The sequence below is a fragment of the Manduca sexta genome, chromosome 19 (genome assembly GCF_014839805.1).
Source record: "Manduca sexta isolate Smith_Timp_Sample1 chromosome 19, JHU_Msex_v1.0, whole genome shotgun sequence".
NCBI lineage: Eukaryota > Metazoa > Arthropoda > Insecta > Lepidoptera > Sphingidae > Manduca > Manduca sexta.
The window spans coordinates 4,960,002-4,973,245 of record NC_051133.1 but is presented as its reverse complement, the minus strand read 5'-3'; the positions used below and the strand labels follow the sequence as shown (position 1 = coordinate 4,973,245).

The 13,244-nt window shown below is 37.8% G+C and overlaps 1 protein-coding gene across 1 annotated transcript; it reads right to left on the bottom strand.

The window, feature by feature from the left end:
- Window positions 1-7,342: 7,342 nt before the first annotated feature.
- Window positions 7,343-12,265, bottom strand: LOC115441763 (toll-like receptor 6). Its single transcript, XM_030166663.2, is given in 3 exon segments — window positions 7,343-9,350; window positions 9,353-9,645; window positions 9,648-12,265. Coding segments are annotated over 3 exon segments (4,020 nt in total). The 5' UTR covers window positions 12,145-12,265; the 3' UTR covers window positions 7,343-8,120.
- Window positions 12,266-13,244: the final 979 nt, after the last annotated feature.

The following is a 13,244-nucleotide window of genomic DNA, read 5'->3' as shown; positions in this document are numbered from 1 at the left end:
ATTAACTTATAGGCTACTTTTTATTCCGCTAATTTCTCCCTTGGGAAATTATGGGATTTCATAATCAAACTCTTGAATAGATGGCACTGGTGTACAGATGACGCTATGAATCGCTCGTATTTTCGGGTCTTCTATAGGGGAAAGGCTCAACACGCGGATGCAGCCGCTAGCAATACCTACTTGAACAATAATTTAATAAGATTATATATTGTGCTACTGACATTTTTTATTAATTCAATCATTGGGCTTGCGATTTTATTTATTATACTTTATATACAGAAACAATAAAGGCGGACTTTGTGCCGAAAACTTCAACTTCTAGTCAACCTTTAGTTGGTGCAGAGATTAAAAAAGGGTGGTGTACACAACAAGATTGGACGAAACATTAACACAACAAAGACTAATTATAACTTTTAAATATATCATTTCATTGTGAGACCGATGAAGTCCTAAGTTAGTTCCAAAGTCAAGCAATTGTTTAAATACTTTATACCCTATAGCTGTTAACATAAGGCCAAAAATAACCGCAACATTCTATAGACGCAGTTGCATCTATACCTTTCAAGCATACCGTTGATGTCAAAATATGGAATGGGTCATGCAATACTGATGGATGATTAAAGGAAGTGTCAGTCGAAGTGATTTCTCGACAGTCGCTATATCTCTGCATAGCTTCACCATAACACATTACTTACCGGCTGAATGTCCAGAAATAAACGTGTGAGGTTACAAGTATTCCGCAAAAGGAATTGCTTCTATTTAAATAGCGTAAAGAATGTTACTTCAAACTAACATATGGATACTTATTTATAACATACGTTCAGAGTATCACTATATAAGAACTATATAACTTTTGCCTTATCCTATAAAACAGCAAAGCCGTTGTTAATTCTTCTTAAAGAGCGCCACGAAACGGCGCTCAAACTAAATGCGTAGAAATTATTTTTTCGTAATTTATAATATGTTGTGTAGCAAAGTTGCCTTCCAATTTTTTATATATTATATAGAAATTAAACATCATATTTCAACAACATCTCCTTCATTTAATTTAATTGTTTCAAAATTCATTATAATATGAATATTTTTTTCATTTATTTCACAATAAAAATGCCATTACTATTGTTGCGTCTCCTTAAGCACATGTTATTTTAATTTGCAATTCTAACTATTAGATTTAATAAGAAACATTTTGGTATATTCATATTTTGGAAAATATAAAAAAATAATTCTTATTAAAACTTTGCATGTTCCCGCCTGTAACTCTTAAACCATAAATGTAAGTAAGGAATGCTAGTGGCTGTTCACTTGAGGAATGTGTAGGGGATAAATTCGACGCCTTTTTGGTTAAACCTACATAGTGAAACCAAGTGTGTAGTTTGAAAAACAATATCCTTACAACTACAATTTAACTAATTTAGAATTTTATTAAGTACATTTTATTGTTAAAAATATATTTGCAGATGCTATACGTAAATACATTAACCGAAACCATACAACTGCGACTCAATTACCCAAACTCAAGTTTATTATTCGACGCAGCACTTAATCACATTTGAAAGCGACAGGACGCCCCCAAAGTTCCAATAAGCTACCGCTAATTACGTAATTCAAGCACCGTGACCGAAATAAAAAAGCTAGAGTACAGGAGCTTTGTGGCTGGCGGCGAAACGCAAAGGGAGCGCGCCAGACAGCCAGCTTGAACCTCGAGGCTTTAGGTTCGATTCGAACAAAACATTCCTTTATTTTTCTGCCAATATTCGCCTTGCACTCTTTATGTAGTTTAGTGCATTTACAATACGTACTAGATTTTTTTTATGTTGGTGCACTTTTTATATTGGATGCTAATTTTATACTACCGCTCTCAGGTCTTGGATTCGAATCCCGGGTTGGGCAAACAATTTTGGATTTTTCTGCTTAATTTCACCCCGGAGTCTGGGATTTGTATATTATGTTGATAGGCTCGCTCCCTATCACATCATGGAACGGAATACACACAGCGAAGTATGTGCACTAGTTGCGCCTTTGCTTATCCGTTGGGGAATGAAAAGTATAAATGTGTTCAAATTTTACATTTAAAATTAGAACTTTAAAATTCGAAATTTTATTTTGTATTCCAATGTTTTATTTATATATCTAAAATTAGCTACACAACTGGCACTTAAACTCAAAGACCTTTATGCTCCATAAAAAAGAACAAGTTTGAATTTGGAAGCATCTAAGCCCACTGTTGTAATAGTAAACGGCGCGTGATCGCAACTGCTTCCCTAATTCTACCGTTAAAGAAATCTCACGCACACGCTACTAGCGTACTAGCGGTTCCTAACAATTCTGACGCAACACGATTTCACGTAACAACTTCTTATTATCTGATTCTTCATCGAACACCGCGGCGCGGGTGACGTACGTGAGATCGAGATGGTCGCTGGTTTGATTCCCGCAGCGAGACAAGTCCGTTTACGGAGTATCTTATTTAAGAATTTTTCACAATAATAACTTTTTTGTTACTTTAAGCCATACCGTTATGCATTGTTGATTTTTGCCTTATTTTTTTTACTACATTTTTTACTACATTACTACTCAATCAAAAAAATAATCGATATAATATTTTTAAATAAAACTCTGTGTAATTAATATTTAAAAATCACAGAATAGCGTACGCCCCTCCCGTGCAATGCTTCTTGTGTTAAGCCCCTAACAATTCTTCAGGGGGATATTTTAACGAACCACGTATTGTGAATCGGTTTGGCTAATCAACATATTCAGTTTCACCCACCCAGTTATTCAATTTCACCCGTCGAGCTATTCAATTTCACCCACTCATTATGACAAGTGCCACCCTTCCAGGTCGTAGCGCATATGGCACGTTTTTTAGCAAAACATTCATTGCGATATCAATGTAATTGATAGCCACTTACAACACATTAACAGATGCGAAGATGTCCCATTGCAGTAAATGAATTCCCTTTATAAGCACATGTTTGAAAAATGATTATGATGATATAAATATTTCTATCAATTTGTATTTTCTCTCTTATTTACCATGACAAGAACCTGGTAAAATATATATAAATATTCATAGTTTGTGATAAAATTAATAGATTATTTATCTATTTTTATTTATCGCGAGAAAAGAACGTGGTCCTGCAACATTTTCCAACCCAAACCATCTTTAAAGCGGCACAACCTTTACACAACTAAGTTCGAAGCCAATTTATTTACTAGAAAAGTCAAACCTCTCCCCAACCATCAACCGTCAACTCACCATCCCTGAAAGCACACGTCGGCTAAACAAGCAGCGTGACATCTTCGATAAGGATAATCAGTAAAACAAAAATATTCCCAAGAAATCACTTACTTCACTAAAGGTAGTGCTCTATATTCTACCGACTCTAACATCTCATCTACTCATAGTGAAAAGGACTGATCGCATAATAACAATAAAAAAAGAAAACATACAAATTAGTCTTTATTTTGTTAATGTTTTATCCACTACCCTCTCTCGTTGTATACAACTACCTTCTTCAGTCTCTGCACCACCTTAAGGTTGAGTGATAGAAAATGACTTCGGCATTAAGTCCACCTTAATACTCTTTGTATATAAAGTGTAATAAACAAAAAAAAATTAAAAAAAGAAAACACATACCCAAGTCTTCAAATACCATCCTCGTATTTTTCATACGTATTTTTCTAAATAACTAACAGTAATATATTCCGATAAGAAACGGCCGACACTAACAACTAACAACTCATTACAAAAAACATTCCTATTACTGAGTGTCATGATCTTCAAGCTTACATCAACAGCACGTTTCAAAGGAATCTACTGTTACCCTTATCCGAGCTCACATTCCTCAAAAAAAACACCGCGGATTTCTTTAACTAATGGTTCACAGATGTACCTATATATCATAAATAGAAATTAGGGGTTAACTTGAGATTCAATGATAACAATTAAAAATTATTTTTTATCGAAACGATCTCAAAACCACCCAAGTAACGTGGGTAATGGTCGTAAATAAATCATATATTTTAATATTTTATTTATTTTTTCGTGTGAAACTTACATCGGAATATTAAGTTAATTAAAACGTAGTTTGTTCCATGGCAGAATTAATATATATGGGATTTACATTGAAAATAATGGTTCTGGCACCTGCATAATGAGTACGTTAGTAATTATGCTAAATAAATGATTCTATAGATTCCACGTTCATTTGATAGTATCCATTAATATAAAAAGATGTATACATTTTATAATTTCTACATACATTTTTGTCTAAACACACACCCTCACACCTTTCACCCTAAAAGGGGTAGACAGAGACGCATCTAGTGCACCGACTATCCGTCACGTGTATTCCGTCACATGTGATAGGGCCTTTCGCTATATCGGGCACAAATTCCAGATTCCGCTCTAATACTAAGTATAAAAAACCTATATCACTTTCCCGATCCGGGGTTCTAACCTAAGACAGCACTGCAGTCGTATCCTATACAACTAAACTACTGAAGCAGTAAAATTTTGTCTAAACTGAATTCTTTTTAAAAACTAATTTAAGGTATTATCAATTCAATTCAGACTTTTCAGCATTTTTAACTGATAGAAGAATATTTCGTCCCACACTGCACTCCATATATAAAAATGTGGCAAATTATTTTCAGAGATTTGAATCTATAAAATTTCTTCTCTAATTCAATCATCATCTCATATTTTCCGAGTATACACTATTACTGCCTATAATTTCCGAAAAACTTAAATATAAACCGGAAATGTCGATGTTAACAAAAAAATTGCTATATCCAACAAAATTAGAAATTAAAAACAACACTTGCAACTTCCTTAGCAACATTAAATTTGTTTTTAATAACGACTTCAAACAGTAACATATGTGATACATTCCTTGCCTTCGACACCGTTCCCTTGGCAAATTTAAATTTATAATTCTGCCGTCTTCCTTGCACCAATACCGGTGGAACAATTTATTAAAAAAAACTACCGACTCCACCCACAAACGGAAACAGCTGCTACCTAATTACAAACATGGGTTCTTCTGCATTCTACAACGATAGATAACCAGTCTAATTTCATTGTTAATCTTGAATAGACTATTGTTATTATGTAATCACTAGGCTTGTTAGGGAAATTCTCGTGTATGCATACATAAGTACTAATTTACCAATATATAATTATTTAATTATTCTATACTTAGCCTTTAAAGCCAGGATGTATTTGTAAATAAAATGTATTTTATAATTTAGTTTCGTATTATAAATTCAAATAAAGCTTTATTTGTTTATCCGAAGTCATGAATAAACTAAATGGTTTTATTATGACATCGTACGTCCTACGCGGTGCTTTCCAGCTTAAATATTTCTTTAAACATTTCATTAGCCGCGACTGATATTTACGGTTTGGGATAGCTATGGGCGGTCACGATCACTATTATAAAAGTATCATTTAATGAGAAAATGATACGTATAAAGTTGACTGTTAATAACCTAGAATCTTTATTTTTCCACCTACGTACCCCCTACGGGAAGGCTATACAATTATAATCAAAATTCCGCATCGACAAAGATGTATACTGGCCCCTGTTACCTCGTCTAATGTACATGTAAAGACCTAAAACACAATTAGTTTTTATTATAATAGCTCATTTTCATAAGAGCTGCCATCAGCAACTTGGTATTAAACCTGTCTGTGGACAGATAACATCGCAGTTTCAACTTCACGAAAGCTAAAAGGTCGTTTATAGGGACATAAACGTTTATAGAATCATAAAGCAGAACCAATCTATTGTTTCCACACAGCCTACGCGTCCCGAAGACATAACTAATCGAGCGATTCCGCTTTTTGTCTCTACGAGGAACGTAATCAATTGTCACCTCCCTTTTGAATATTTCCCACCTAAGTTCAAGATGTTTCGAATCCATTTGGAACGGGTTTCGAATAGTTCGTCGACAATAAACGATCGGATATCGTATTGCACGAGAAAAAAGGTGATGAGTGGCCAGCCTGTATGTGCTGTGGCGAGAATGGATGGCCGAGTGGTGGTGACACGCGGCCCGCTGATGGCCGCGATTTAAAACCCGTACATCGATGTTTGGATCTTCATACGGATTGTGTTTCATGAGCAATTCAATTAAGATATTGCCGGTATTTTATTCACGTAAAATGATATTTAATGAACGACTCGTAAAGAATTATTTTATGGTGCCCCTCATAACGACAAAAATATTTCGAATGCACTAAATACAAATATTGTTACGACTATGTAGGTAAAAATACTATCTTTATATACAAATAACGAAGCGACCATCAACCAAGACAACTTTGTTTTCTCTGCCTATACCTAAGCATAAAACAAGATATAAAGTTTATGTGTGATGCACTTTCGTCAAGAGCTTCTTTATACCATTATCCTGCTAATGGCCATAAAGTTTAATCTATGCAAAGTATAAATATCTAAGAATATATGTTTTATAACCACTTCTCTATCGGCTGATTTTAATACTATCATTTCTTAAGGCTAACAGCAAAATTACTTTATGCATCATGAAATATAAGAGTGAATCGTTCGATCATGATGTTTCTTAGACTACTTTGGTATAAAGAGACATCATAGTACAATCAAAAGTCAATTAAAACGCTGTTTATTGATCGCCGGGCCGGTGCTCATGATTTATAGTTTCGCAGCGGGCAATCGGCGCGCGCGCACTGTCGCCTCGGTATTTAAATTAAAATCGTACCGTCCCAACCGATCTTATCCTTCTCGATCAATTTAGATAAAATAAATATTTATACATCCGACCTGCGGATGGACGAACAAAAGCGGTTTGGTAAATTGATTATGTCAATGATGGGAACTTGACGTGTGATGGCCCTATTTGATCAGATAGAGATGGCGTCTCGAGTGAAATGTTCAGATAGTGCGGGACAGAATTGACGTGATTTCAAAATGTTTTCACGTTTGGTTAAGACGTGGATTGGGAAATGTCTGTTAATAATGTAAGTAAACAGTGCCGAGTCGAGCATCGACTGTCGATCTTAGAAATTGAGGTCGAATATGGTCAATACCACCTGTTCAAATGTTACTCTCGTTACATTATCGTATTTACATGAACTCCACACTCCAAATATTACTTACTCATTGACAAGTTTGACAGAATACATCCTGTTATGTTTGATACTTGACGCCTATTAAGATGTCGATGATAATTGAATTCCAATTTTATCTTATTGTAGTGTAAGTTGTAATTTGTAAGTTAACCAACTACGTGTATATGATTACGTTGCAAACTGATAGTGTGGTGTATAATAGACAACAATAAAAAATCAACATTGTAGATAAAAAATATTGTTTTATTCATACTCTGTATTTGGAAGCGTAATAAATACGAAAAATTTCATATCCTATCTAAAAGTTACATCACAAAGTTGTTTAAACATAATTATTTACACTGTTACTTACATACAAATTATTTACAATTGACTAGGGTACATTTCAGTTCAACAACTTTAACTTAATTTACATTATTTACACCATCCATACACATGATCATCTACGCGTAATTCTGCGTAAGTACATTATCACAAAGATTCATTACAATACGTCGGGCCTTAAATTAATCAGGAACCTTAAATTACCAGTTATGCTTCATATGCGACATACACATAGAACTGACACAACCTATAGGCAGAAAAGGAATGTCTTGCAGTTTTGGGACTTTAAATATACACAATATTCAACGACACTATAGATACAGAAACACGGCACGGCATTCTGCCTTGAAGCTAGCTGCAAATCGTTATACAAATAGACTATAATTGTTTCGCTACACAGCCGCAGTTAATACAGCTTATATTTTATCAGGCCCGTACATTTTTATATACAAACACGGGTATCGATTTAGTCCACAATTAAAGAAACATCAAGTCCTCAAGTTACAATAATACAATATTCAAATAGAAACGTCAATATTTAAAGAATAGGCACAAATCTGCTCTAATTACAGCGGCTTACGTAAACATTGCCACATGCTTTAATGCCAATAAATCACGATATACATGGTTCTTACAGCTATAATTATACAACTAATGATATTCATCACAAAGGCATCTATACGAAATAAGTCTTTCTGGCGTGCGTGGTGCTAGACATGGGTATCTGTTGAGCGGGTCGCAGCGGTCGCTCCTCGCATTGGTGGTTGTCGATGGAGACGTAGCTGTGATGGTGAGGCAACCGGTCGTCGCCGCGGCCCTCGCTGCTGGCCACGGAGCACGTCTCGTCCTCGGTGCTGCGAGCCGATACCTCCGCACTCGCACTCGTTGAGTGCATCGGACTCGACATCATCAGGATCGGTGGTGCCATCCCGTACTTATACCACGGGTCGTGAGACGTCGGCGGCGCGGTGTACCTCAGGTTGCCGTGCCTCCCAAACCCCTCCCGATTTCCACTTTTTAAGTTATTCGCGTTATGAATCGTCCGATTGGGCAAGGTTACGTCCACATCCGGTAACCGAAAATTTAGTTTTTCCCAACAATTTCTTTCCCCCCACACGATCACTGTACACGTTTTTAGTAACACTTTCAAGTCCGGGTCTATATTTATGGCACTTAAGTCAGTAGAAACAAGGAATATAATCTTATGGCGCCTATGCCTAATGTTTACTGAGTTTATCGCACTTTGCACTGCCGCCTTTGACTCCGGCGCATACCACTCTTGTTGTAAAAAGTTTATTGATAGCACTATAACGAGTCTTTTAGAACTTTCGGACGCACTCACTAAACTGTCCCCGGATCGTCTTTCGATAAGTTGTAAGTCCCTATGTTGTAAACACAACGTGTGTCCCATATTCTCTAGCTCGGAGCTCACTGCGCGAGTCACGAAATCTTCGTCGCGTGGATTGTAAACAAAAAAGGCGTCGAAACGTTTTTTGTTGTCATTCATATCCTTCGGCGTGGAACTGAACACTCTCACACCGTATCTTGAGTGCATCCATAATTTAAAATCTTCTCTAAACAGGAAGATGAAAGCGCACGCTACTAAAATAATAATTAGTATTATGAGTGCCGCCGCAATATATGGAATGTAATTTTCTGCACCGTCATTCGATTCGATGAATAATCGTTTTAGGGTCTCGGTACCAGTTTCCTCGGTAGTGGTTTCCGTTTTACATTCTTTCGTAACAGTCGCGATGGTTTTGTTCATAGGCTGGCCGTGAGCGAAGAAACACATCATAGTCTCGGTATCTTTTGATTTTTTTATTAACCATTGATTCAATTGCGCTACGTCTTTACAATCACATATCCAGTTGTTTCCATCTACAGAGACGCGCGTGCGCAGAGTCGCTGTCGGAGAATCACTCGCCACGGCATGTAATCAACGTAACCGTTACTATCCAAGTCCAAGTATTCCAGTGACGGTAAATAATTAAACGTGTCATTTTCTATGAACTTAATTTTGTTATTGCTCAAATATATTTCATTCAAGTTGGGCAGTCTTGTAAATTGTGTGTTTCGGAGCGCTTCTAAATTATTGTTTTCTAAGTGAAGAACCCTCAACGACTCAATTCCGTTAAATGTTCTATTCTGAATTACATCGATATTGCTATTATTGAGATACAAAACTTGTAGCTTCTTTTGCCAATGAAAACGTGATTTCCTAATTCTTTAAGATCGTTTCCATCTAAGTATATTTCGGTCGCGTCCATCGGTATTCGGTCTGGTACGTGATCGTAGCCGGCGTTTGAACAATCGACCACGTTGGTGGTGGTCCAGGTCTGATCGTGATAACACGAACACTTATCTGGACAAGTCATCTTGCAATCGCAGGCGTCAAAGTCACAACAATGGCAGACCGTGAAGCAGTGTGATTCGTACTCGCACAAAAATTCTGAAGATTTTACTTCCGAGGTAAAAAGCATTTCAGATTTCGTTCGCGAATGAGTTAAAGAGCACCTCACGCTTTCTAAATCCATTACTCTCGGGCGCTGCCTGGGGTCACTTAATTGGTTAATTGTCTGCAGCCATTCCATTGTGCAGTCGCATATGAAAGGATTTTCACTGATATAAAACTCCGGTAAATCTTTATCGTCGGGAACAGATGATATCGCAAACGCACCAAGTTCCAATGTTCTTATTTTATTTTCATACAACATTACTTTATTAAGATTATACTTCTGCAGAAATGTTCCCGGACTAATTTTTTCGATGTTATTGTTGTTTAAAACTACTGTTTCGATGCTGCTCGGGAATGAGAATTCGTCGAGACTTCTTATCTTATTGTTACTCACATCGAGCATTTTGACCATTGTTTTCTCCTTGAGGCCGTAAGTGTCTTCCAACTTCTCAATCTTATTTTCATGCATGTCCAACCATTCAAGATATGCTGGTATGTGGCTGTAATCAAACCAGAGCAACTCGTTATTGGACACATTTAACCAAACAAGGGGTTGCGTGTTCGTAAATATGCCTTTCAAGTCGACCAACTTATTACCATCCAGTCCAATTGCTTTTAACTGCTGGTTTGCGGCAAATGCACCATCGTCTATTTGATCTATATTATTTGAAGCCAGGTTCAATATTTGTAGTGATGGCAATGCCGAAAATGTATCTTTAGATATCTTCTCTATCTTATTTCCAACAAGTCGCAGCCCATATAAATCATCTAATCCTTCAAATTGCGCAGACGCAAGTTTAGTTATTCTGTTCATACCCAAGTCCAAAGATGTCAAAAATCTCAATGTTTTAATAGCATCAGGTACTTCGGATAATTGATTTCCGCTCAATCCCAAGTCATGTAATTTAGTTATATTTTCAAAAGAGCGTATATCCACTTTAGTTATTCTGTTTCCGTCGAGAAATAACTGGTTTAATACGTACAGATTTGAAAAATGCCCGCTGTCAATTTCAATTATATTATTATGTGCCAGAGATAGGGAATGCAAGTTCTTCAAATTAGAAAACGCTCCTTCCGTTATTCGTGCTATGTTATTGTGTTCTAAGCTTAAAAATTGTAAATTGTTAAGGTCTTGAAACAATAGCGCGTCTATTTTCGTAATCCTGTTGTAAGATAAATTCAAAACAATTAATCTCACTAAGCCTGAAAATGTATCTCTGTTCACCCACTCACTGGTTAGCTCATTGACTGATAAATCTAATATTTGAAGTTGGTCTAATCCTTCTAAAAGGCCAGGAGCGATTACACTCAGGGAGTTATTGTTCAAATATATTTGCTTAATGTCTCTTGAGGATTGAAACATCTCTGGAGGCAGCGCGGTCAATGCGTTCGTTGATAAATTGAGTATCTGTAGGTCACTTAATCCCACAAAAGCTCTATCGGCAACCATGGATATTCTGTTATTTTGTAAAAACATTTTCTGTAGTGCGCGTAAACTAGACAATCCGTTGTCGGGCAAGGCGTTAATTTCATTATACGACATGTCTAATGTTTCCAAAACTGTGTTACAGGATTTACCGGGCGCAGTCGGCCCGTTGCCCCAGTCTGAGAATCCCAAGTTGGAAATGTCTTGTAAACGGTTTTGAGTTATGTTCAGTTCCTTCAAATTGTATAATAAACAAAATATTTCCGGCGGCAAAGTCCAAATGTTGTTATCTCCCAAATCCAAAGTTCTCAGGTCCGTAAGTCCGCGGAAAGTGTCCCTGTGGAACTCCATAGACATCGCCGACCAATCTGTATTGTGTGTCCTAATGGTAAGGCTTCGTAAACCACTCAGCGCCGAAAGCACCGCCGAAGGCACATAACGAATCTTACATGATTCTATTCTCAGTTCGCGTAAATTGTGAAATCGCGACAAAAGTTGCGTTCCCTCTTCTTTTCTTCGTCCAAAATCAAGAGAACTCTCGAAGAATAGAACATCCGTGCAATGAAGATCCAGCACGGTGATGCGCTGTGCTTGTGAGGTGCTGAGGCCGGCCAGCAGGTCTGTGGCACCAGCCGCGGTGCGAAGCGAGCACGCGAGCTGCACGCGTGTGCTCTCGCTGGCGTCTCCCGTCACGCGCTGCCACTCGCACTCCTGCGGGGGCTCCGCCACCCGGCTGGTGAGCGACGCACCGCCCGCGCCAGACCACATCCACCACCATGTCACGTACCACACTGTCAACAATCCCGTAGATAACATCTCGAACTCACTTTTGAACTGTCACTGTATTCAAATGGTCACAGTTTGACTCGCTTGTATCGCGCACATCGCTACGCTAGGCCGAACTCACTCGGAAAACTTTACGAATTTCCCGTCAAACTTGTTTCCGAAAGACGACACATAACGGCTCGAGCGAGGCTGAGCGCAGCGACCACCTCTCGGCCGGAGGTGCGAGACGCGACTGAGTGAGGCGCGCGGCGAGTTGAGCGACCGGCGCGCGGCGGGCGGCGGGCGGCGGCGGCGGCGGCGCGCGGGGCGGCCGGCACGCTCCCCGCGCACGCTCGCTCCTCCCCCGACAGAGCTCTCCGATATTTTTCTCTCTGTTCTTTGAAAAGTTCACGACGGCAACAAGTTGTTCGCCGCGAGATTGGCATGAACAGAAGCGCGCTTCGCGAGCTTTTATAAACATGGCGGTGCTCACTTTGTTTATTTTGCCTAATCATAAAATTTCAATAGCGTTTCTCGTGAAAAGCGTGAGAATTGCATATTTTGGATAAAAAACTTCGCGGATGCGTAACTGTAACTTATTAATTACTGAGATGTTAGAATATAATACCTACATTATTTACGCATAGACTTTTCGAAAAAAATGATGTGTGATAAAAAGTGAATGTTATCAGTAAGCGATAAGCGTATTTTTACGTGTGGTTTGGCAGGTTCTCACACCATTAATGGTATTCCATTCATTAGTAATCTATTGTGTGGAAGCACTCGACGGTTACCCATTGTTCTAGGGCAGCTCTACCTGTGCTCTGACGCATTTCGCGATAACGCGCCGTTATCAGTCCAGACTTGTCAAATTACTCAGTGACATCATCGTTGATGAGTTTTTATGTGTATTTTCACTCAAACGCTGCGGGTGGTTCATTCACGGTGCATCCTTATCTTGTAATGTTTAATATATACTTAAATGAATCAAAAATAAAGTTATAAATCTATTATCAACTTAATGACTGTTTAGAAGTATTAACTGTAATTCATTCAGATTTTTTTATGTTTATATCATCACGTGTGCTCTATAAGTGCTTAAAATTTAAGGGAAGTCTAAATTTATACTAGATTCAAGCCGGCGTCATAAG